The following is a 27,134-nucleotide window of genomic DNA, read 5'->3' on the forward strand; positions in this document are numbered from 1 at the left end:
CAATCTCATCAACGGCTCTCTCAAACGGACGGTCAGCTGCAAACTCCAGACTGGACTCAACGAGTTGCTCTGCTCCTATGGCATAGGCCCTGAGTTGAGTTGAGTAGCTTGTCCTGGCAGCCTCGCCAGGCTCGATCAATGCCCTTTTTAGGGTCTTTCGGGATTTTTTTAAGGAACGTCAGGAGGCTAACATCAATGTCTGGAGTTTCAGCCACCTTATCTGGTATATCTGGCCGAGGGCACTCCGAGCGCAACCTATTGCGCACCTCCTTGTCGAAACCCCTCCTGAGGTTATCATGTAGGTAGTCTGCCACCTCTGGGGCGGGAACCCAGTCGGAAGACCTGGGGTGAACTATACTTGTTGGATCAAAAGTAAAAGGTGTGTTAGGATACTTATCTTGTCGATTAGCTGTTTTCTTTGATCTCTTTTTCGGGGGCGCCTCTTCGTCGGTTGTGTCAGTGACTGTGTCAGTGTAGACTCTTTGCTTGCATTTTGCTTTACCACCCTCGGTGGTGGATGGTGTGGTATAACCATGATCCACTGTATTTGCCTTAGGCAGATTAGCTAATGCATCAGCATAGGGTCATGACCCAGAGTGTGCCAGAGTGTCATCTGTGGGACTCTGTTTTTGAGGTTCCAGGGGGTTGGTAAACCCATGTCTTTTTGCAAACTTCTCTAGTTGTTTGGTTATTGGCTTTAAAGCCGCTGCCAAGGCTTGTTGCACTGACCAGGGACCGTGCTTTCTATGGCCCTGTTGACTGACTGCTAGACCGAGGCGTCCAGAGCATCAACTATATGGTCTTCAAGGGCATGTTTTTGTTATCCCTCCTCAGAAGGTTGATTCTCCTCAAAACTCACCCATTCTTCCATTGTGAGAAACAGTAGGGTTTGCCAACTTAAGGCCCCAAGTTAATATATAACAGGAAGAGTAAGGGGGGAGCCACCCACGTGCACACCAAAACACAATGTCTCATTCTCAATGCTCTTCAGCAAAGCTGTAGTCCTTCTTCTTGCAGCCCTATGTTAAAGGGCGTAAAAGAGCCAAATTATTTAATTCTGTGGAGCGTGTGCGCACTCCAGGGCAGACTACTGTTGTAGCCGGTCAGGCGTCCACAAAAGTGTGCTGCTCGATGTAAATCCAGGCTATTGTTAGATCTGGACGAGCAGAAGGCCAACGTGTGATGTGCGTAGCCAAAAATAGCCCAAATGTAGCTCAATTGGGCTACGCACGTCAGACGTCTACTGGCTTGCATTATATGTCGGGCCAAATGAGGGAAGGCCTCGGACGTCGGCGATATCAGGCACTGTGAATATTTGCAGGGAAACTAGGCCCCAAGGCTTTGAGGTGCGCAGCTGTAGCGCCGAGTCACCTCCACTCCCGTCGGAGCTTAACTACTCTTTCTGCACTCCTACACGGCAGCCACGCGTCAACAAAATGAATTGCCTAGACATGAAGCGGTAATTAAGTACAGGGTAATTGTGTGTCACGCGCGTACTCACAATCAGTTAAAAAAGCCTGCTGTTCTCAATAAATACGCGTGCATCGCACGATAAGCATTTTAGAAAAAAAAACCAGTCAACATGCAACTTAGCATGAATGCATTCAATATCGTTATAGAAGAATAAGGACTGTCGCTTATCTCTGCTATGTGCAGCAAAGACAGAGGCTCAGGAAAAGGAAATGGTGGCTCTTATAGGATCAGACCGGATGCGATGTAATGACGAGTCTCATGGGAAATGTAATGAATGTTTTTCATTGGCTGCTGTGAGTGGCAATAAACGAAAGAGAAAGCATAATTCGAAGCCTCCGGTCCTGTAATAGAATTCAATACTCATTTGTCATTTTTGCCTGCTGGTGCACTGGATACAGTTGGGCTCTGCAGGCCGACTGGACTACCCTGCAGCAGCTCCACTCCCTGCTGTGCTTTAGCCTCACTTGGAAGCTCGAACACAACATTCCCCTTGCTCCGTCTGGCTGCCTCGAGCCAAACACGTACTATCAAGGCCATGACCTCATGGCCCCCGAGAATAACATGGTGAAGGGAATTGCAGTGCTGGAGAGGCCTTTACGATATTCCCATACTGACTGGGCAGTCACATTTTGAGGCAGTCCCTTTAAGAAGGCAAAGGGGGTTGGGGGGATTTCCCATACAAGGACCCTAAAGTTTGAGAGAGAAAATAGATAAAAGAAGGGCAATATTAAACCTGTCCAGACAAACAAGTCACGCTATAGGCTGTTTGCTATGGCTAGGACTGCAAAGAGAGTAAGAGGGTACACACAATGGTGCACGCATACATGCACTATGGGAATGCCTGAGGATACGTCCATTCTGGGATGGGGTCCACTGAAGGGTGTCACAGGTCCTGGAGGGCAGCTGGAGCTCAATGCACGGATGGTTATGCTCTGAATCGGGGAGTGGGGGGGTTTGAAGGGGGATCGAAAGGTAGATATGCGCTTCTTTTCTGTAACATAACCCTAATGGTTGCAAGTTGAGATGCCATCCTGAAGTGGGGCAGCGCCACTATCTCAACAGTAGACAAAAGGGAAGTCAACATGGACTGGTGCATGTGGGCAGAGGAACATCTATACACAGCCCGTGCATGTCCAAGACAATTTACCAAAGTATAAGGCCCACGGAAGAGCCCGGCAGATGAAACCTCGTAAGGAGCCACATTCGGTACTTTGGTACATGCTTTGGGATGACAGGTGAGGAAAGATGAAGGCAGGAGGCAAATCTGGGGCTGTCACGGTGGTGATGGAACTCGTGAGTCAATTGATTGCACTCCTCTGAAATGTACTTTTTTGTACTGTTGTCATGTATATTTTGCAAAAGATGGTCCAAAAGATGTGTCCGTCCGAGTGGGTGAGTGGGTGGGGGGGAAGGGGGGTTGTTGCTTGTTTCAAAGTTATTAAATGCAATAGACCGAAAAACTTGAATAAGACTGATTAAGCAGTACATACTTGGCAGCATCCTGACCATCTCCTACTGTTTTGACCAATGAGGTCCCAAGATATTCCTGGACCACTGGACATGATCTTGCTGGCCATGACAAAGCATGAGTGCATCTACCAAAGAGGCATTCTGCATTGAGGAATCAGATGACAAAGCTAGCCTCAGAGAACATTTTCCTTCTAAAAGCATGGATTTGTTTAGACTCCCTAGCTATAGGATTGGTCAAGAAACTATTGCGGTTCACTTTACTTGTTAATGTATTCCCCACCAGTCTTTTAGGGGTAGAAAGTTTAGTCAGAAAATTCATGCCACGGATGCAGGTCTATGTTGCCTAGCCACTAGTCGACTAACCAGAGGGCCAGAACATGGCTTAGCCATGTAGCCATGAATGTGTTATCAGGGACTTTAACAAATGGCGAGTGGTTCAGAAGTAGCTTTCTTGGTTAAAGAATTTCAGTGAGCAAAGTTGTCTTAGTTTTGATAGTGAGTAATTGCAAGTTCTCTACGCCAGCTCCTGTCATCACCAATAACGCATCTGCAATAGAGGTACTTTCCTTCACTGGCAGACTGGTAAGTCTAGCTCTGTCTCAGGAAAGTGTTTCTGGCATTTTTAAGTGCAAATATGAGCCAAACTAAGTGTAATGAGGAGGAAGTAAATTATTGGTCTCATCATCATCATCAGTGTCACAAGAATCATTAGGGACGTTCTGTATCGCACCAGAATTAGATCCAAAAAAGCCTGTAGCCTCTGGTAGTACGGAGGTTGCAGAAGAGACGTTCGATCGGTGTCTGGCTGCATAACAACTGGCTGCATCTTTGTCATTTTGTAGTGCGACATATGCCTTTAGCCGGCCGAGATTAATTTAGGGTCAGATTCCAGCATTTAAATTGAGTCAGCCCTGATGGAGTCGGAATTGTCATGGAAGGAACTGGCATGGACCATGGAATGGAAGTCGGAATTGGCATTAGTACGAGTATGGAATCTAGAACCTTGTCCTGAGGTCTCAGTCAGCATCCGGGTTGAATCTGTGAGTGGAAATCAGACTGAGGGCACTTGTGCTTCATGGGAAACAAAGCCATATCAGAGGGGCCGGAATCACCTGAAATAGTTGCAGCACAGCTTCCTTGATAGCAGATGTTTGAAGTGGAATTGAGGACAGCATAGGAAATTCAGAGTGACCCAGGAGCTGTTCCAGATGATACCGGAGTGTAAGATCCTTACCTAGATGCGCTCATATTTTCTCGCCAGACTTCGAGTAGTGGGATGGGGTTGAGACCCTCTTGGATCTCTTACACTTATGGTGTATCTTCGATTTGGACTTAGAGGAAGATTTTGACAGGGATCTTGACTTTTCATGGGAGCTGCCTTGTGACTGGGACAGCGAGCAGCCTGGTAAAGTGGAGGTTGCACTTGTGCTTCTAACGCAATGCAACCTCTTCTTATGCCCAGTGACAGGGAATTGCCTCTTATACCCAGATCCCCTCTTGGTGCATAAGGGTGCACATATTGCTTTACTTTGATTCATGAACAAACCCCAAGCATCACAAACCCACTTAATGCGGATCCATGACCAACATCTGCTTTTGTAGTCCCGGCATGATTTGAATCCAGTCATCTTTGGTGGGGCATGCTTCCTAGCAAACTGCTGTAGTAAGAATATAAATAGTTGGAAGACTGACAAAGTTGGAAGCGGAGCTCCGAATCAACACTAAAGGGTGCCGAAAGAAAGGAACGGACTTAATGTGCAGAGGAGTGTGTTTATATGCACCTCTGCTCTGTCACTTACAGAGCCGTATGTAGTCTCTCCGGAACCACACAGTGCCACATACTCCCATGTGGTAGCATTACTGGAAAAGACTCTTCCACCCTGCCAATCCCCAAAGAGGTTAAGGCTCAAAAACAGGAGGTCAATGGCAGGACAAATATAGCAGGACACAGCACAGACAGACAATGAAGTGGGGAAGTTTGAACAAAGGGGTATTTGTAATAATGCCCCTTCATCCCAAAGTTTTCACAAGTAACTTGTTCTCAATGAAAAACAGGGCAAGTGGGTTTTCTCTTAATCAATCTGAGAGAATCTAACAAATAGCTGGTGTACTGGCCTTTCAAGATAGAGTGATTCCATCTTCTAAGAAAAATTATTTCCTGCAACGGAATAGTCAGGTTAGACCTGGAGGTTGTGTATCTCACTGTGCCCACCTTAAAGCCTCATTAAAATCTCTTTCACTTGCTTTTGAGGGACTCGATTTGGAAGTTCAGGGATCTCCTATTTAGTCTAAATCAATGTCTTGGTGCTTAACAAAGCTTTGAGACCGATAATGGTGTTTATGATGTCTAGGTTACTGAGAAGGCTAGTCAGCCTCGATGGGCATATCACTTGCCTAGAGTTCCTAGTAGAGTCTTTCTCAAGAGCCTGATGAAGGACAAGGTGACGTTCTGTTTATTGCAGAAGATGTGCAAGGTCTTACCAATCATGTACATAAAAGACTGTGTGGTACTTGCTTCAAGAGTTTAGTGAAGATAGCCAAGAACATTTGGCACTTCTAGATAGACAAAAAAACTATCACTTACAGCAAAGTACCTTAAGGCCATCAAAATAAGGTAGCAGACTGGAACTCCAATTTCCTGTTGGAAGCCATCAAGTGGAAAGTTCAATGTAAGGTTTGTCAGGCCCCCATGGACAGAGAGGGCACAAGTGAGGAGCATCATTTTGTCTCCCAACTCAATTATCAGATTCTCAAATTTTTCTGCTGGTGTCCAGAAGTAGAAGTGGTAGATAGTGCGCTGCAAAAGCAGGGGAAAGTTAAAAGGATGCTTTCTCACCCACTGGAATGGTCACATGGGGGATAGTGGAGTAAGGAGGCAGAGGGCAAACTTGGTTTAAGTGGCTCTGTTGCGGAGTTCCTAAAGTCTGGACTCCAGGCCTATTGGAACTAGCATAGCATTTCAACGTTTCAGGATCTTCTAGTGCATCCTCTAGGGCAGGTACAGAAGTTGGTGAGGAAGAGACACTCAGTATGACTGATTTCAAGGATAGATGAAAAATCCCAGGACTTTCAGCACAGGCAGAGGAACTTTTCTTCAAGTCATTGGCTGATGGAAAGATCAAACATAACTTGTCATGGAGGTGATGGCCTAGTCTGTGGGTGGAAGAGGGTTTGAATCCCAAGCTGGTCAGTCCATGTATTACATTTCTTAACTGAACAGGTGAATGGTGGGATGACTATAGGACCATTACCTCCATAGGAAGCATAAGCACCGCGGGGGAAATTCCACTGAAGGCAGGTGTCTTAGGGAGCTCGCCTTTCCTATTCAGAGGAGGCCAAGTGCTCCTAAACTTTGGGATGTTAACACAATCCTAAACTTATTCTTGTTGTGGGCACAAGACAATTCACTCTCCAGGAAAGAGTTGTGTACAACTGGACATCCTTTTATGCCTGGTTTTCTGGCCGAAATGTTTCAGACATAAGAGAGCTGCACTTGTCAGGCAGTTTTTTTCGTGCCTTCCAGTATAACGTTTGCCAAAAGGACTAAGCCCAATACTAAGATTATTTCCTGTCCAGCCTTTATTGCTACACCAAAGTTATGCATATTCAGCTGCATCAAGGATTATGAAAACACAATGGCAGCAGTTAGACATGCAGGGGTCACCCCAATACTTATTTCTATTAGGAAACCAGTTAGGGCATTATGGCTGAGGCACACGATGTATCTAGGTGTGGAGTACATTCAGGCAGAGACGCTATTGAGTCCAAGGTCTCTGTAATGGGGAGCTGCTTCAAGGACATCATAGACGTGGCTTGATACCATTATAAACCTTAGAGGAATTGGCTTCTCTGTTAGCACAGAAGCTTTGAATATGCATAATCATTACCTGCAGTCTGAAATGAAATGAAATATTTCTGAATGTCAAGGAAAGTGTCAGTTCTATTAGGAACCTCGAGATAAAGATTATGCCACCTGATGGCACAAACTTTTACTGTATACTCACCCAAAATAGTACAGCATATGGTGTGAGTAATTCGTTTTTGATTTATCTGGTAGAGGACTCTGAAAGCTGATTATAAGAAAATTCCTTGTTGTTCAGCTGGCAATATGTTATAACAGTAGTTCCCTTCTTGTTTTATAAAAAGTGTAGACGAGAACCAGGAATAGAATGTGTAGAAACATTGAGAAACATCCCAAGCTGATTTCACAGCAAGAAAGTGGAATTTCAGAGTTTCTTTCAAGTGTTATGATTACATGGATTATACTGGTTCAGTTTGCTTATTTCCTGTTTCCTTCTCAAAACCCTATGAAATGTAGTTTATCCAGTTGGTCTGTGTAGTTTTACGCACAACTCCTAAGATATAATTAAGGATAAAGAATGCATAATCCTCGCCTCCATTTCCCTAATGGAATTGAAACTTTTCTTTAGGTTAGGAAAGTTTTATTCTACTAGCAATGCTGAATCATCAAGTGGAAAAGCATGCTTCAGGAGCTTCTAAAAGTCACAGAAAGTGATAATACAAGTTTGATAAAGCATTTTCCACCAAGACCAGAAGCCAGAAAGTTTTAACTTCTGTTGGGAGTACTAGAGGGCCAGGGATAGCTCTATTGAGTGCCGACTGATTTGGGAGTCCTCTTACATAGTCCATAAGGAACGTTCAAGAGCTTCGACAGATCCCTTGTTGCATCTTGTTGAATCTTAGGTAGCACCTGTCCGCAGTTTATAACCTGAAGGCTCAGAACCTGAGCACAGAGGTTTGTCATAAGAAAAGAATACATGGCTGCTTCCCCCACTCTCTGGGAAAATATGGAAGGGCATTGGAGTGGTTGCATTCATTCGGACAGGACTTTCAACCCTCCAGGAGTGTGTGATTCAATAGAAGTTCTGCACCATAAAAAGCCCCTTCTGTAATGTCATGGGATGATTGATCGTGTCCATGAAATGGCAAGATGAATGTACCAACTGCATCTCACCTTCTAAAATCAATACCTCTTTTCCAGAACAGTAGACTGAGCAAATAGAATTGACTGAACTATTCTCTACCAGTTACATTATCTTCCACCAGGAGGTAGAATTGCTTTGAAGGCTCTCCCCACAGCTAACAAAACTTTACACAGCAAAAAGATGAACTATTTAACCTCAAACATACTCAGATATAAGCCTCTCAGTGGCTATATTTAACCCACAAAAACATTTTTAAAAAGTACCAGCAATCGTAGAAAAAAAACGCCAGAGGTGGGGTCTAGCATTCAGCAGTTTATACTCCATTACAACCTCCAAGAAAGTTAAAACCATGAAAGTAATTTAAAATAAATTAAGAAACAAAAAAATCACTCCACTTTAAAAGGCATTGCCAACCTCTGATGGGTTACATGCTCTTGGGCACACTATACAGATGTCATTAAAAAGACATTATATGTAAGTGAACAAATAGGTTGGCGACAAATGTTCTACCCAACCACTGTCAGATCTTCTCTCCACTAATGATATTGGTGCCTCAAAAGAGTAAGCAGGGAAGGAGGCAAAACTACTAGTGTTGGCTCTTGTGACATCATGAATCAGTGGAGCCATCCCAGATGTCCACCTATTTAAGCATGAAGGACACTGGAATAATCAAAAAATAAATTATGTATGGGGAGTGAAGAAAACAGATTCCCTTCGGCTCCTATTCCATGTGGTAGATCTCATTATCTATGTTTTCTCCAAAATCGGGAGGAGGGTGTCTTCAGTTTCCACTGCTGAGGATGTTCACAGGCGTGTGTCACATTAAACCACAGGTGAGGATGATTTTAACAGAATGGATATTTAAAATGTCACCTGATCTTATTCCAGTACAACATGCCAAATGCACTTAAGGGTAATTGCATCTACTGAGGGAATCACCCCCACAATTATAGAGTGACCCAAAATAGAAGGGGTACACATGGACAACAATCATACGAGCATGTGGGCTGTAGGCCTGTTAGCATTCTGAATCTATTCCACATATCTCTTGGGAATACAGGGAATCGAAATCGACTCAAACAACCTCAATGATCCTTAGAGTGTACGGCGTTGTTTAACACATTCACTCATGACAAAAAGTTAGCGTTCAAATACCAACATTCTTTAACACCTTCCATTTGGCCACGATTTTGCGGAAGTGCGGCACTTCCGCAAAACGGGCGGGGCCGCGTCGGCCATTGGCCGACGGCAGCACCAGCGAGGTTAACTGAAACTCTCAGCATTGGTCATTGTTTTGCTATATAGATCGGTCAATGGCCGACGGCAGCATGGAAGGGGTTAAATATATGTTATATTTTTGGGTGAGTGACATGAATAATGATAAGGTTCAAGATTAAACACATTTTGGAGATTTTGATTAGATCATCCTTTGGAAAAGAGGTTTTTATCCCGCTTATTTAACTTCACATGAATCTGATGTGCTAATGTAGAACGATTACTTACGAGTGTTGACTTTTAGTACATAAAAAGTATTTGTTTTCAAGGAACTGAATTAAAGAAATTAGAGAATGGTTTTATTTTTCTTATTGTAATACTTGATTAGATATAGCAATTTGTTTTTTTAGAAAAATGTAATTATCTTCATATTATGCAACAAAAATGAACACCAATGAACTGTCTCTTTAAATAAGCCTATTTAAAAACACACAAATGAATATCACATTACAAATATAGAGAAAATAGGAAAATGCACTGCCAAGATGTACAACTGCTATGCAATAGAAAACAATTTACAGTCTCTTGCTGAAGTTTTAGTCTATATACATAGATACTTTTATAATAAATTGTCTGTCAAGGCTGCATTATTTCTCATAACCCCAACTGCACTGGGCATACATGCCATGTGCTATTGCTGGGCAAGAGACCCATATGCCACTACATGATAATGCCTAAGAGCACTGTTAAATTGAGTGCGTTAGTAGTCCGGTAAGAAGGGTCCTAGCTTAAGAAACCAACACACTACTTTTGTCAGCATTGGGGAGGTTTAGACTGTATAATGTGTGCCGCAGAAACAGCATTGTGATCTTTCAGAACATTCAATTCATGTACTTCTTCTAAGATTCAGATCAGACTTCACAATGTAACTCAATTTTGCAACCACTTCTTTGTGCACGTCCTTCCCCAGTTCAATCGCCTTCTGAAATTCAAGAGGAAGAAAAACATGTTAAAGTTTATGGTTAAAAAAAAAAAAAAGATCTGACCACCTTATTTTAGTTCTTGCTGTTTATTATTAAGGACCAATGGAAATACTGTGACTTGGTCCTGGCTATATCATTGCCGATATTAAACACCTTTTAACATATTTTGTAACATTCAAATGCATGCCAAAATATAAAACGATACACTTAGTTCTCATAATAAATCAATACATAGGATGAAAACAATTATTTCAATGAGGAAATACATAATTCACATTGATTAAAAAGTGCATTAGTCACAGCACACCTATAATTTGTCAAGACTCATGACATATTGGAACTCTATGCAAAATAACTATTTTAACTGACTTTGTTAGAGTTCCTAAACCATGGGGCTAAGCTCCAGGACTGTGTGGGATATGTTTTTAGTTAATGATCCCTATCTGTTGTATACTTATCTTTAGGCCAAATGACCAGGCCTCCTCGTGCTTTTTGGATGATACACTCTACCAACGGTGCAAGGTACGTTTTAACTGCTCTAGATGCAAATAGAGAGCTAGAAGCTTTGATCAATCAATAAGCTAACTCATCTTCCTAACAGATTATAGAGATAATGAACAAAGAGATGTTGCCCACTCTTGTCATTGTTGCGATATATGTTGGTATAGAAAAGTTAGGACATGATTATTTACATCCTTAATTATCGTTTCTGGTATCCGAAAGTGGTGTGTATTTTGTTATTTACTGCACATTTGACTATCAGTGCACTGCAGTGCCACACATTTAATATTATCCCGTCCTGCAAGTTTAGCAGCCTGTGGAAAATGTTGTCTACAAATACAGACCTTTCATGGGCAGCACATTTGCTCCTATAATAACCAGCCTTTGCGTACATCACTGTGAAAAGGCAAAGATTATTAACCCCAATAAACATTGTAGAGGGCATATACAATTATGGAGTAGATTCACTGATAATAATCTTATAATCTGAAAGCATGACAATGAAAACACCTACACAATTTACTACTTGGGTTAATTTAGGTAATCATTACCTAAATCTTACACACTTCATCAGTAAGGATGCACCTTCATTCTTTGGAAGTGAAGGTCTTTCATGAGGGTAGTGGGACACAAAGACATCACTGGGTTGTCTGAGTGACAATGTGTATAAATATGAACATTTAAAAAACAAATCCCATGATGCATATTACAATGATAAAACCAAGATGCAATTTTTTACATATATTATTTGGGTGTTACAAGACTCGATTTCGATTTGAATTTCTTTATTTCGGCATAAATGCCATAAAAGAGTCACAACACAATTCATTACATTAAAATAAACTTTTTGTCAAGAAGGATTTAAATACATTAAAAAAATACATTTCTTAATACAAATAAATCGAAGCACAACCGTTTATAAGTACCAAAGATCCCCCTATAATTACTAGGGCACATTCTCATTCTGTTCTTAAGGATATACTTCATTTATAACTGTTGCCCCTTTTTTTTCCTTAGGAAAAAGATTGAGTGTAAGAATCAACTAACACTAAATATTATTGTTTGATTTGGGTTTGTTTTAAGTATTCTCAGGGCCTGGTTGCATGATCTCAGGCCTAACAATAGGCATAGTGGTTTGATCCATCTTTTTCTAGCCAATGCATAGGCGGGGCAGAAAAAGAAGATGTGAAACTCATTTTCAATCTGGTTGCAATCACACATAGAGCAAATTTCATCTGCCACTAGAGGTGGAACATTAGACCTCCTTGACCAACGTGCCAAAGTTGTTTTGGTCAAAAGATTCCCATATCTTAGTTTTAAAAATAGGGTTTTGGCAAGTGGGGGCTCTATCTCATCAAGAAAAGTCTCAAATAGTGGCTCATCCTTGAAACTAAGAAAGTTTGTAACTAAAGTTCCAGCAACCGAAACATTTGCTGCCATGCTAACTATAAAACTCCAAAAGGCCCTTTTTAGAATTAGTTTTGGGTTAGACGGTAGATGTTCTGGGTTCTCCCAAAAATGCTTTAAACCTAGTTTGGTGAGCCAAATTTTAACATGTTTTAGCCATGGGATGGTTTTTGAATTATCCAACCCCATGATTTCTTTTAGACCATCTCTGTAGTCATGCAATTCAGGCACCCGCCACAGTCTAACCCATAACATCAATGGGCGAATTATGGTGTAATGGTCAGTTCTTTTGACATTAAATCCAGTTGAAGGGGCACTAAAGGAGTGCCTCTTGGGACCCTTACCAGACTTCTCATAAAATTATTGTCCAGGACACAGAAAGTATCCTTTGACCCTGGTCCCCAAATTTCTGCACCGTACAACGCTGCTGGTTGGACCTTAAATTTAAAGAGCTCAACTACCGGAGACACTGCTTTACTAGTACTCAAACTTTGTTTCCTAAAAATTGGCTTTACATTCTGAATGAATGCCAGCTTACTTTTTACGGGCTCGGCGACGTCACCACTTCGTCAGAAGTGGGGAGGTGCTGCGAGCCGTATTGTAGCGGCTTTTTCGTTCATGCTGGATACATTTTTCTTTGCTCGTGCATTTTCAGTGCGCTATTTTATTATCTGAATAGTGATTGGTCGTCGCGGTGCTGTTTTTTTTAGTAGTCTCCATGTGATAGGGCATATGTAATGTTAGTCGGCCATTTTTGGCATATTCTGTGCGGTTACGTGCACAGCAGACCATTAATTTTAATTAGGAGCTGTCAGAGTACCCTGGTAATGCAATCCAGATGGTGGGAGCGCGTTCACCATTCTGCATTGCATGTATAGGGCGCGCGTTCGTCTGCAGCGTTTTTGGGGCTGAGAAATGTGGACGTCTATTGTATTGAACTTTTATGTGATTTATCATTGCTCTGAAAAATGTGTGTTTGCAAGGAAGTGTTCCCGAATACAAGGACATGGTGTTCGCTTATTTCCTTTGAAGCGCTGTCTGATATGTATTTCCCTTTAATAGCAACACGTACTTTGGATACCACCACCAGTACTACCACTACCAGTACCACCACCACCACCAGTACTACCACTACCAGTACCACCACCACCACCAGTACTACCACTACCAGTACCACCACCACCAGTACTACCACTACCAGTACCACCACCACCACCAGTACTAACACCATCCGTACTACCAGTACTACCACCACCAGTACTACCACTACTACAGCCACCAGTACTACCACTACTACAGCCACAAGTACTACCACTACCACCACCACCAGTACTACCACCACCATCAGTAATACCAGTACCACCACCAACAGTACTACCACAGCCAGTACTACCAGTACCACTACCACCACCAGTACCACCACCACCAGTACCACCACCACCAGTACCACCACCACCAGTACTACCACCACCAGTACTACCAGTACCACCACCACCACCAGTACTAACACTACCAGTACCACCACCAGTACTATAGCCACCAGTACTACCACTACCATCAGTACTACCACCACCATCAGTAATACCAGTACCACCACCAACAGTACTACCACAACCAGTACTACCAGTACCACTACCACCACCACCAGTACTACCACCACCAGTACTACCAGTACCACCACCACCAGTACTAACACTACCAGTACCACCACCACCACCAGTACTACCAGTACTATAGCCACCAGTACTACCACTACCACCACCATCAGTACTACCAGTACCACCACCTCCAGTACTACCAGTACCACCACCTCCAGTACTACCACTACTAACACTACCAGTACCACCACCACCAGTACTACAAGTAACACCACCACCAGTACTACCACTACCACCACCACCAGTACTACCACTACCAGTACCACCACCATCACCAGTACTTACACCATCAGTACTACCAGTACTACCACCACCAGTACTACCACTACTACAGCCACCAGTACTACCACTACTACAGCCACCAGTACTACCACTACCACCACCACCAGTACTACCACCACCATCAGTAATACCAGTACCACCACCAACAGTACTACCACAACCAGTACTACCAGTACCACTACCACCACCACCAGTACCACGACCACCAGTACTACCACCACCAGTACTACCAGTACCACCACCACCACCAGTACTAACACTACCAGTACCACCACCACCACCAGTACTACCAGTACCACGACCACCAGTACTACCACTACCAGTACCACTAACACCACCAGTACTACCACCACCAGTACCACCACCACTAGTACTACCAGTACTACCACCATCAGTACTACCAGTACTACCACCACCAGTACTACCACTACCAGTACCACCACCACCAGTACTACCACTACCAGTACCACCACCACCACCAGTACTACCAGTACTATAGCCACCAGTACTACCGCTACCACCACCACCAGTACTACCAGTACCACGACCACCAGTACTACCACTACCAGTACCACTACCACCACCAGTACCACCACCACCAGTACTACCAGTACTACCATCATCAGTACTACTACCACCAGTACTACCACTACCACCACCACCAGTACTACCACTACCAGTACCACCACCAGTACCACCAGTAGTACCACCATCAGTACTACCAGTACTACCACCACCAGTACTACCACTACTACAGCCACCAGTACTACCATTACTACAGCCACCAGTACTACCAATACCACCACCAACAGTACTACCACCACCACCAGTACTACCAGTACCATCACCACCAGTACTGCCACTACCAGTACTACCACTACCAGTACCACTACCACCACTAGTACTACCAGTACTACCACCATCAGTACTACCAGTACTACCACCACCAGTACTACCACTACTACAGCTACCAGTACTACCACTACTTTAGCCACCAGTACTACCAGCACCACCACCACCACTACCACCACCACCAGTACTACCAGTACCACCACCCCCAGTACTATCACTACCAGTACCACCACCACCAGTACTACCACCACCAGTACCACCACCACCAGTACTACCACCACCAGTACTACCACTACCAGTACTACAGCCAGCAGTACCACCACCACCAATACTACTGCTAGGGAGTGCAGAGTGCAGAGTGCATAGGGAGTGCAGAGTGCATAGGGAGTGCAGAGTGCATAGGGAGTGCAGAGTGCATAGGGAGTGCAGAGTGCATAGGGAGTGCAGAGTGCATAGGGAGTGCAGAGTGCATAGGGAGTGTAGAGTGCACAGTGCATAGGGAGTGCAGAGTGCACAGTGCATAGGGAGTGCAGAGTGCATAGGGAGTGCAGAGTGCATAGGGAGGGCAGAGTTCATAGGGAGGGCAGAGTGCATAGGGAGTGCAGAGTGCATAGGGAGCGCAGAGTGCATAGGGAGCGCAGAGTGCATAGGGAGCGCAGAGTGCATAGGGAGCGCAGAGTGCATAGGGAGCGCAGAGTGCATAGGGAGCGCAGAGTGCATAGGGAGTGCAGAGTGCATAGGGAGTGCAGAGTGCATAGGGAGTGCATAGCGAGTGCAGAGTGCATAGGGAGTGCAGAGTGCATATGGAGTGCAGAGTGCATAGGGAGTGCAGAGTACATAGGGAGTGCAGAGTGCATAGGGAGTGCAGAGTGCATAGGGAGTGCAGAGTGCAGAGTGCATAGGGAGTGCAGAGTGCATAGGGAGTGCAGAGTGCATAGGGAGTGCAGAGTGCATAGGGAGTGCAGAGTGCATAGGGAGTGCAGAGTGCATAGGGAGTGCAGAGTGCATAGGGAGTGCAGAGTGCATAGGAAGTGCAGAGTGCATAGGAAGTGCAGAGTGCATAGGGAGTGCAGAGTGCATAGGGAGTGCAGAGTGCATAGGGAGTGCAGAGTGCATAGGGAGTGCAGAGTGCAGAGTGCATAGGGAGTGCAGAGTGCAGAGTGCATTGGGAGTGCAGAGTGCATAGGGAGTGCAGAGTGCATAGGGAGTGCAGTGTGCATAGGGAGTGCATAGGGAGTGCAGAGTGCATAGGGAGCGCAGAGTGCATAGGGAGCGCAGAGTGCACAGTGCATAGGGAGTGCAGAGTGCATAGGGAGTGCAGAGTGCATAGGGAGTGCAGAGTGCGTGCAGAGTGCATAGGGAGTGCAGAGTGCATAGGGAGTGCATAGGGAGTGCATAGTGCATAGGGAGTGCAGAGTGCATAGGAAATGAAGAGTGCACAGTGCATAGGGAGTGAAGAGTGCACAGTGCATAGGGAGTGAAGAGTGCAGAGTGCATAGGGAGTGCAGAGTGCATAGGGAGTGCATAGGGAGTGCAGAGTGCATAGGGAGTGCAGAGTGCATAGGGAGTGCAGAGTGCATAGGGAGTGCAGAGTGCATAGGGAGTGCAGAGTGCATAGGGAGTGCAGAGTGCATAGGGAGTGCAGAGTGCATAGGGAGTGCAGAGTGCATAGGAAGAGTGCAGAGTGCATAGGGAGTGCAGAGTGCATAGGGAGTGCAGAGTGCATAGGGAGTGCAGAGTGCATAGGGAGTGCAGAGTGCATAGGGAGTGCAGAGTGCATAGGGAGTGCAGAGTGCATAGGGAGTGCAGAGTGCATAGGGAGCGCAGAGTGCATAGGGAGCGCAGAGTGCATAGGGAGCGCAGAGTGCATAGGGAGCGCAGAGTGCATAGGGAGCGCAGAGTGCATAGGGAGCGCAGAGTGCATAGGGAGCGCAGAGTGCATAGGGAGCGCAGAGTGCATAGGGAGCGCAGAGTGCATAGGGAGCGCAGAGTGCATAGGGAGCGCAGAGTGCATAGGGAGCGCAGAGTGCATAGGGAGCGCAGAGTGCATAGGGAGCGCAGAGTGCATAGGGAGCGCAGAGTGCATAGGGAGCGCAGAGTGCATAGGGAGCGCAGAGTACATAGGGAGCGCAGAGTGCATAGGGAGTGCAGAGTGCATAGGGAGCGCAGAGTGCATAGGGAGCGCAGAGTGCATAGGGAGCGCAGAGTGCATAGGGAGCGCAGAGTGCATAGGGAGCGCAGAGTGCATAGGGAGCGCAGAGTGCATAGGGAGCGCAGAGTGCATAGGGAGCGCAGAGTGCATAGGGAGCGCAGAGTGCAGAGTGCATAGGGAGCGCAGAGTGCAGAGTGCACAGGGAGCGCAGAGTGCAGAGTGCACAGGGAGCGCAGAGTGCACAGGGAGCGCAGAGTGCACAGGGAGCGCAGAGTGCACAGGGAGCGCAGAGTGCATAGGGAGCGCAGAGTGCATAGGGAGCGCAGAGTGCATAGGGAGCGCAGAGTGCATAGGGAGCGCAGAGTGCATAGGGAGCGCAGAGTGCATAGGGAGCGCAGAGTGCATAGGGAGCGCATAGTGCATAGGGAGTGCAGAGTGCATAGGGAGTGCATAGGGAGTGCAGACACTCACAAGGAGACAACAGGCAGCAGAAGTGCAAGCTTCTCACACTCGCAAGAACGACATCACAAGCAGCAGTGGTGCAAGCTTCCCTTACACACTCGCAGCAGGTACTGTGCCAAGGCAGCAGCAGCAACAGAGCAAGAGTCCCTTACAAAGAACAGGAACAGCACAGAGGTGCACAATGCAATCTTCTCATACTCACAGGCAGCAGCGGTGCAAGCTTCTCACACTCACAAGAAGGACATTACAGTCAGCAGCTGTGCAAGCTTTTTACACTCACAAGGAGACCACAGGCAGCTGAGGTGCAAGCTTCTCCCACTCACAAGAAGGGCATCACAAGCAGCAGCGGTGAAAGCTTTTCACACTCACAAGAACGACATTACAGGCAGCAGCAGTGCAAGCTTCTCACACTCACAAGGAGGCAGCAGAGGTGCAAGCTTCTCACACTCGCAAGAACAACATCACAAACAGCAGTGGTGCAAGCTTCCCTTACACACTCACAGCAGGTACTGTGCCAAGGCAGCAGCAGCAACAGAGCAAGAGTCCCTTACGAAGAACACGAACAGCAAAGAGATGCACAATTCAATCTTCTCATACTCACAGGCAGCAGCGGTGCAAGCTTTTCACACTAACAAGAAGGACATCACAGCCAGCAGCTGTGCAAGCTTCTTACACTCACAAGGAGACCACAGGCAGCTGAGGTGCAAGATTCTCCCACTCACAAGAAGGACATCACAAGCAGCAGTGGTGCAAGCTTCTCACACTCACAATAAGGACATCACAGGCAGCAGCAGAGCAAAGTTCTCACACTCACAAGGAGACCACAGGCAGCAGAGGTGCAAGCTTCTCACACTCGCAAGAACGACATCACAAGCAGCAGTGGTGCAAGATTCCCTTACACACTCACAGCAGGTACTGTGCCAAGGCAGCAGCAGCAACAGTCCCTTACAAAGAACAGGAACAGCACAGAGATGCACAATGCAATATTCTCATACTCACAGGCAGCAGCGGTGCAAGCTTCTCACACTCACAAGAAGGACATCACAGCCAGCAACTGTGCAAGCTTCTTACACTCACAAGGAGACCACAGGCAGCTGAGGTGCAAGCTTCTCCCACTCACAAGAAGGACATCACAAACAGCAGTGGTACAAGCTTCTCACACTCACAAGAACGACATCACAGGCAGCAGCAGTGCAAGCTTCTCACACTCACAAGGAGACCACTGGCAGCAGAGGTGCAAGCTTCTCACACTCGCAAGAACGACATCACAAACAGCAGTGGTGCAAGCTTCCCTTACACACTCACAGCAGGTACTGTGCCAAGGCAGCAGCAGCAACAGGGCAAGAGTCCCTTACAAAGAACAGGAACAGCACAGACATGCACAATGCAATATTCTCATACTCACAGGCAGCAGCGGTGCAAGCTTCTCACACTCACAAGAAGGACATAACAGCCAGCAGCTGTGCAAGCTTCTTACACTCACAAGGAGACCACATCACAGCCAGCAGCTGTGCAAGCTTCTTACACTCACAAGGAGACCACAGGCAGCTGAGGTGCAATATTCTCCCACTCACAAGAAGGACATCACAAGCAGCAGTGGTGCAAGCTTCTCACACTCACAAAAAGGACATCACAGACAACAGCAGTGCAAAGTTCTCACACTCACAAGGAGACCACAGGCAGCAGAGGTGCAAGCTTCTCACATTCGCAAGAACGACATCACAAGCAGCAGTGGTGCAAGCTTCCCTTACACACTCACAGCAGGTACTGTGCCAAGGCAGCAGCAGCAACAGAGCAAGAGTCCCTTACAAAGAACAGGAACAGCACAGAGATGCACAATGCAATCTTCTCATACTCACAGGCAGCAGCGGTGCACGCTTCTCACACTCACAAGAAGGACATCACAGTCAGCAGCTGTGCAAGCTTTTTACACTCACAAGGAGCCAACAGGCAGCTGAGGTGCAAGCTTCTCCCACTCACAAGAAGGACATCACAAGCAGCAGTGGTGCAAGCTTTTCACACTCACAAGAACGACATTACAGGCAGCAGCAGTGCAAGCTTCTCACACTCACAAGGAGACCACAGGCAGCAGAGGTGCAAGCTTCTCACACTCGCAAGAACAAAGAATAGGAACAGCACAGAGATGCACAATGCAATATTCTCATACTCGCAGGCAGCTGAGGTGCAAGCTTCTCACACTCGCAAGAACAAAGAACAGGAACAGCACAGATGCACAATGCAATATTCTCATACTCACAAGCTTCTCCCACTCACAAGGACATCACAAGCAGCAGTGGTGCAAGCTTCTCACACTCACAAGAACGACATCACAGGCAGCAGCAGTGCAAGCTTCTCTCACTCACAAGGAGACCACAGGCAGCAGAGGTGCAAGCTTCTCACACTCGCAAGAACGACATCACAAGCAGCAGTGGTGCAAGATTCCCTTACACACTCACAGCAGGTACTGTGCCAAGGCAGCAGCAGCAACAGAGCAAGAGTCCCTTACAAAGAACAGGAACAGCACAGAGATGCACAATGCAATCTTCTCATACTCACAGCCAGCAACTGTGCAAGCTTCTTACACTCATAAGGAGACCACAGGCAGCTGAGGTGCAAGCTTCTCCCACTCACAAGAAGGACATCACAAACAGCAGTGGTACAAGCTTCTCACACTCACAAGAACGACATCACAGGCAGCAGCAGTGCAAGCTTCTCACACTCACAAGGAGACCACTGGCAGCAGAGGTGCAAGCTTCTCACACTCGCAAGAACGACATCACAAACAGCAGTGGTGCAAGCTTCCCTTACACACTCACAGCAGGTACTGTGCCAAGGCAGCAGCAGCAACAGAGCAAGAGTCCCTTACAAAGAACAGGAACAGCACAGAGATGCACAATGCAATCTTCTCATACTCACAGGCAGCTGAGGTGCAAGCTTCTCCCACTCACAAGAAGGACATCACAAGCAGCAGTGGTGCAAGCTTCTCACACTCACAAGAACGACATCACAGGCAGCAGCAGTGCAAGCTTCTCACACTCACAAGGAGACCACAGGCAGCAGAGGTGCAAGCTTCTCACACTCGCAAGAACGACATCACAAGCAGCAGTGGTGCAAAATTCCCTTACACACTCACAGCAGGTACTGTGCCAAGGCAGCAGCAGCAACAGAGCAAGAGTCCTTTACAAAGAACAGGAACAGCACAGAGATGCACAATGCAATCTTCTCATACTCACAGGCAGCAGCGGTGCAAGCTTTTCACACTCACAAGAAGGACATCACAGCCAGCAGCTGTGCAAGCTTCTTACACTCACAAGGAGACCACAGGCAGCTGAGGTACAAGATTCTCCCACTCACAAGAAGGACATCACAAGCAGCAGTGCTGCAAGCTTCTCACACTCACAAAAAGGACATCACAGGCAGCAGCAGTGCAAGCTTCTCACACTCACAAGGAGACCACAGGCAGCAGAGGTGCAAGCTTCTCACACTCGCAAGAACGACATCACAAACAGCAGCTGTGCAAGCTTCTTACACTCACAAGGAGACCACAGGCAGCAGAGGTGCAAGCTTCTCACACTCGCAAGAACGACATCACAAACAGCAGTGGTGCAAGCTTCCCTTACACACTCACAGCAGGTACTGTGCCAAGCCAGCAGCAGCAACAGAGGAAGAGTCCCTTACAAAGAACTGGAACAGCACAGAGATGCACAATGCAATCTTCTCATACTCACAGGCAGCAGGGGTGCATGCCCCCATTGCTACAATTACAATCTAACACACATAATGCCACTACACACCACATTAACACACTCCATAACACTTAGCAAAAATACATTACCATTTACAATGCCATTAGCTCAAACTCAAAAAATCCGAGCCCGATTGCATTTCTAATGCTTGTTTCCATTTGGGCTCTCCAGGAAAAGTTAGAGTCTAAAGTAACCAGTAAATATGAGAAATGTGAGACCGATTCTAGTTTAACGCCATTCAGTGTTAAACAGCCTTTATTAGTTTTTGGTGGATGAGGGTCATCCTTTTTGTCTTTTTCCCATTTATTTCCAGTCCTTTCTTACTACAATATTCACTAAAAGAATTAAGTAGTGCCTGGAGACCTTTCTTGGTTTGGGAAATCAAAATAGTGTCGTCTGCAAATAATAATGATGTTACCCTTTCTCCATTCAGTTTTGGTGAATCATTTATGCACCCCTCTAGATGTGTGGGGATGTCATTCACGAAAAGGGAAAAAAGTGTGGGGGCCAATACACAGCCTTGGCGAACGCCACGCTCAACAGGAATTGTTTGGGTCAATTCCCCACTTGGGCCCCATCGGATTTTCGCAAAGTTCCCTTCGTGCAGCTCTTTTATCTGGACCAATAGACTATTTGGCAGCCCTACTACGCTCAATGTTTTCCATAAAAGATTGCGTGGCACTAAATCGAACGCTGCTCTCAAATCTACGAAAGCAACGTATAGACGACCCTTTTTGATATGTACGTATTTCCAATAAAGGCAGCAGAATCTAAATATCTGATCTATTGTGCTTACTTTACATCGGAAACCAGCTTGGAATTTGGTTAAGATTGCGTTCTCCTGCATCCAGTCACTGACACGAATTAAGATATGTCGTGAGTAGATTTTCTGGAGAATGTCCATCAAGCGGATTGGCCGGTAATTAGAGGGGTCCATCCGATCCCCTTTTTTAAAAATTAAAACAATTTCAGCTCCCCTCCAACTTTCGGGGACATCTAAGCTAAGGGATAACCTATTGCACAGGTAGTTTATATATGGTGCCCATACTTTTAAATCATGTTTGTATAAGTCCCCAGGGATCTTATCTAGGCCTGGAGCTTTGCCAGTCTTAACTAGGTTAATTGCCAACTCGGTTTCGCCTAGTGTAAAGTCCAGGCAATCAATAGGGTGTTCGAAGCATGGGACATCCACATCGAATTGGGCATCATCATACTTTTTATAGAGGTTAGTAAAGTGGTTAACCCATGTTAGCTCGTCCAAGTAGACGTCCTTAATCACTCTCCCTACATGGTTCCCATTAGCTACTAACCTCCAAAAACCTACACTATCATTTGTTTTAACAGCTAGCAGCATGTCAGCCCATTTTTCTTCCTCCCAGGCTTTTTTAGAAGCCTTTTGTACTGTCTTGTAATTATTCCTTGCTATTTTTATATCAGATAGTGTCTTAGATTTAATAGCTGATAAAAGCGCCCTTTTAGATTCCCTACAGATTCTATCATACCATGGTTTACTATGGGACAGATTCTGTATCTTTTGTTGGTTTTTCTTGGGCATTTTAGTAACTAACATTTTTAAATCTATAAAAAAAAATTGTGGAGTGACATAAAATGAGTAGGATTTTCCTCATCTACTATGGAACCTATGTATGAGCCAAAGGTCCCTGCAAAAAGTGTGTATATGTCAGCGAGAATCTCGCCATGGTCCAATATAAATGGCCATTTGAGTACTCGTCTGTTATTACTAATATGTATCTCAGCGTTATCTCCATTGTTTACATCTGCTGATAACGGGCGCACTACTCCCTGAAACAAAGAAGCCTCCATTAAGAGGCTCAAGGGGAAATGGTCACTTTCTAGCCTTTCCTTTACCTCGAGGTCTAGGATACTCGACCAAATAGGAATAGAAACAATCACAAAATCTAAATTGCTTTTGTAATTATTTCTACTGAAGGTTGGTCTTTTCAGACTATCAGACGGAAGCCGTCCATTACAGGCCCTGAGACAATGCTCAGCACATAATTTTGTTATTTGGACTGCCAAAACCGAACATTTAACCGGGTTGGCATTCTCCAATGCTGGAATTTTGTTAGCTTGGTCCTCGTCTTCGAAAATGTCGCGGAGCCCCAGGACTGGTTCGTAATTGCAATTTAGGTCACCAGCCAGAATAACATAGTCCTCTTTACCATCCAAGCTGCTTAGAAGACGGTCTAGTTTGGCTAGTGTGGGTGATTCTTTGGATAAGGATATTGGTCTATTATAGACATTTATTAGAAGGAATTTTTTCCCTTCACATGTGGTAATTTTTAACGCTAATATGTCAGGAGAGTTTGCGTCTACCACCTCAATCTGTATCCTCAGGTTTACTTTCACCCAGATTAATAAGCCGCCCGAGGGCCTTCCACTTTTGGATGGGATGGCGCCTATTCCAAAAGACTTAAACCCTAGTCTATGCGGTGTTACCACCGCCCAGGTCTCCTGTAGCAGACAAAAATCATTGGTATCAATGAATCTTGCCCATTCGGGGTCCCTTAGATTTTTTGAGACTCCGGCTATATTCCAGGAGACTAGTTTTAGAGGCTCCATCATTTCGGCTAGGATCTCAGATTGGGCCACCAATGTTGTTTCCTCAATTGTCGACATTCGTATCGGCATTTCTTCTGCTTCTCCTAATACATTAGGACCTCTTCTGCTCTCCCCCTGAACACTTTCATCCCTCACTGCCATATTGGCCATTTGTGAATTTACTGCAGTTGGACACCCTGGGATAGGTCCTGTGACTTGGTCATGACAATACCCCAAGGATCCCTGGTCTCCAAACTCGTTGGGGGGGCACCATTAGGGCCAAGTTATATTGTAAACATCCTTCCCCATGTAAGGTTGGGGGACCTGAGTGCTCATCGCACCCCATAGGCCTCTGGACATTGTCAATCAGTCTTAGGGCTACCGTTTCTGTTCTTCCAGTCAGACTACTTGAGTTTATTGCAGTAGTTAAGAAGTTGACCCCAAAAGTCCCCATCACTTCAGCTCCATTATCAATACCCTCCATACTGAGGGTATGAATTCCACTTCCCTCAACCCCTGGACTCACAAAACATCAATCACAGTCATCTAGGCCGTTAAATATGTCGAACCTATTTGTGGTCTCCAATGGCGTAAATGGTTTTAAGTGGTCCATTCTCCTGTTGGAGGTAGTATTGGACCTAGTTGGTACAAAGTTCCACCCATAGGGATCAGGGACCAGCATGGGATAGGGCGCATATTGAGGATTCCTGACATTTTGTATGATCGGAGGGTGGGTATTAGGATGAGCTTGTATTTGCATATGTTGAGGAGGTTGGTGCTGAGATGGGAACACCACTGATCTTGGATAGAAGTACGTCAGTGGTCGGGGAATAATGCGATTGTTGGCATTACCTGGGGGCCAATTTAATATGAAATAAACAGCATTTGGATCCCTAAAGATCACTACCACCACATCACCCTCAGTATCCTTGGGTCTGCCCCCCAACCACTGAAGGCGGCGAAGGTGTACAATTTCGCCGCTGATGTTGCTTGCAATTGGCCTATATAAACTCAGCCAGTGCATGATCTTATTCTTCAGTTGAGCAAAACCCTCCCGCTTATTCTCTTCCAACACAGGCACCCCTGTAAGGACTACAACGAAAGGTACTGCTTCCGGTGGAAGTTCTGGAAGTGGGGCCGGATTTGGTCTCCTTCAGGTATGCCTAGTACTTTCCGCTTCCCTTGTTGGTCTCCCCAGTGATGTATTACCCAGGCCCTTAGATGGTCTACTGGCTGAAATAGCCGGGGTCTGGTCGGGTTTGCTTTTTGGCAAATTAAGAGGTGGATTTTGCGGTTTGTTATTTTTATTGTCGGGGGGTTTCGAAGTAATTGAGTTCATATTTGAAACAGGAATCGGGGCAGACGTAGTGGGTTGAGTAGACAGTGTAATGATTTGCGTAGCATTATTTACAGCTGTCTTAATGGAGACTTCCTTTCTTCCCAGTGCCTGCTCAATTTCCCCTAGTCTTTCTTCCACCTTGTTCAGTCTCTCTATAATTGCTAGGGAATAGCTCCTAATTAAGCTTTCAATGCTATCCAATGTAACAAGGTTTTGGGCTACTTGAGGCACAATATCTACTGGGCGGATATCAGTGCTAACCTCCCTATCTATATGCATGGTAGGCGAGGGTAGGGGCGTTGTATTTGTAGCCTCATGTGCAGCTATTGGGGCCTTATCACTCCCAGTGGCAATCTTTGCCCTTTTGCCAAAGTCAGTATGGCTCAGCTTTTGTTGGTGGGATTCCCCCCTTTTCCGCCTTTTTTTGTTAGGGGGTGGGCCATAAATTCTGGGCAGCGGCGTGATTTTTTTAGCCCTGTTTCGTGTAATTATACATGGCGTAGGTGCAGGGGTAATCAATGCCTTAGTTATACTAGGAGTGCTAATGTAATTGGTGGGCGAAGGACCATTCGTAATTAACTTTGTGCAAGTACTGGGTGTCAACGGGCAATCTCTAAATACTAGAGGTAGGCTATCCAATAAAAGTACACTTTTGTTGCCATTTTGGCTCCCTTCATCAATGGAAGCAACAGGTAAGGGTGACTGTGTCACTAACCTATTCTTCATACTTTCTACAGAACGGCGGCGTTCCGCTCGTCGTTCTGCTAAAGCAATTTCCTTGGGGACATCAGCAACAGTCTTTGTAAAATAATTGTCCAGTGTTCCGTTAAACACACCCCCTGACTTGTCCGACATGACTAGGTCTGTGCTTAGCGGTGGCAGTGACATTTATGAAAAACAACCGGCTATAAATGATAGAACAGGGTGGTCTTACTCACAACGTATACAAGGATAAAAATCTGTCAAGGGATTGTGCCCAGTCCCGTGTCCTCAGGCCTCTGAGGGTCTCAGAGGGTCCGCCCTTTGTCCGGGCTTCGTCCCGCTCACGCGTGGGAGTCCCAACTAATATACCGATAGCAGGCTGTAGGGGAGGAGACACGGGAAGAGGCAGCAGGTGTGCGGGATGTTCTGTCGCACAGCCTGGTGGGCCTCGCAGTCCCGGTCTCCAGCGGTATTTCCAATCTCCAGGCAGGGTTCTCCTCCGGCGCAGGCGGTCACAAAGGCAGGGTTCTCCTCCGGCGCAGGCGGTCACAAAGCAAAGTCCCAATTCGGCTTCGAGCGGCACCCGAGGAGCGGGGGCCGCGAGTCGACTTTAAAGGGCCAGATAGTGAAGCAGTCAGAGGGGAGGAGACACGGGAAGAGGCAGCAGGTGTGCGGGATGTTCTGTCGCACAGCCTGGTGGGCCTCGCAGTCCCGGTCTCCAGCGGTATTTCCAATCTCCAGGCAGGGTTCTCCTCCGGCGCAGGCGGTCACAAAGGCAGGGTTCTCCTCCGGCGCAGGCGGTCACAAAGCAAAGTCCCAATCCGGCTTCAAGCGGCACAAGACTCAGTAGACCAGTGGTTTGGTTTATATGGTATGCCCCTAGTGATATTCACCGAGATTACTGGCCTACAGATTACCTATCTGCTTTTATCACAAGAAATAACTATGGTAATTTCTGGTATCCAGGTACTTCATCACACAACAGCGATGGTATAGGCACTAGTAGTGCAGCAAGTGGAGTAGGGGTGATGGCATCTGACACGTACGTGAAGCATCATTACGTGTTGACACCAGGATATGACCCAAAAGACTCAGATGATAAACTAAAAAGGTGCACACTACCTCAGAATTTCAATATTCAGGGGCCAGCGACGTGAGTAGACTAAATGCAGGGCATGATCTTTGACAAAGCGTGGGTATTGTCTTAGGTTAATGATCCATCGCCAGTAAGGCAGAATAAATAAATATATATTTTTACCTACAAGATTCGCCCATCTATAGTCTTTAACCTCAAATCTAAGCATGTGTCCTTAGAAATACACACTGACTTATGATACGTAATGCATGTGAACGGCATACATTGACAGTGGCTGATAATATGTGC

At 46.0% G+C, this 27,134-nt stretch overlaps 1 protein-coding gene across 3 annotated transcripts in view; it reads right to left on the reverse strand.

Moving 5' to 3' along the window:
* Window positions 1–9,441: 9,441 nt before the first annotated feature.
* ZHX3 (zinc fingers and homeoboxes 3) overlaps window positions 9,442–27,134 on the reverse strand; it is a 112,387-nt gene continuing 94,694 nt past the window's right edge. For all 3 annotated transcript variants that reach the window (XM_078652162.1, XM_078652161.1, XM_078652160.1), the window contains one exon: window positions 9,442–10,086. In XM_078652162.1, the coding sequence (XP_078508288.1) occupies window positions 10,076–10,086 (11 nt within the window). In that variant the 3' untranslated portion in view covers window positions 9,442–10,075. The remainder of the gene's footprint in view (window positions 10,087–27,134) is intronic.

This window comes from Lissotriton helveticus, chromosome 7 (assembly GCF_964261635.1).
Source record: "Lissotriton helveticus chromosome 7, aLisHel1.1, whole genome shotgun sequence".
Lineage (NCBI taxonomy): Eukaryota > Metazoa > Chordata > Amphibia > Caudata > Salamandridae > Lissotriton > Lissotriton helveticus.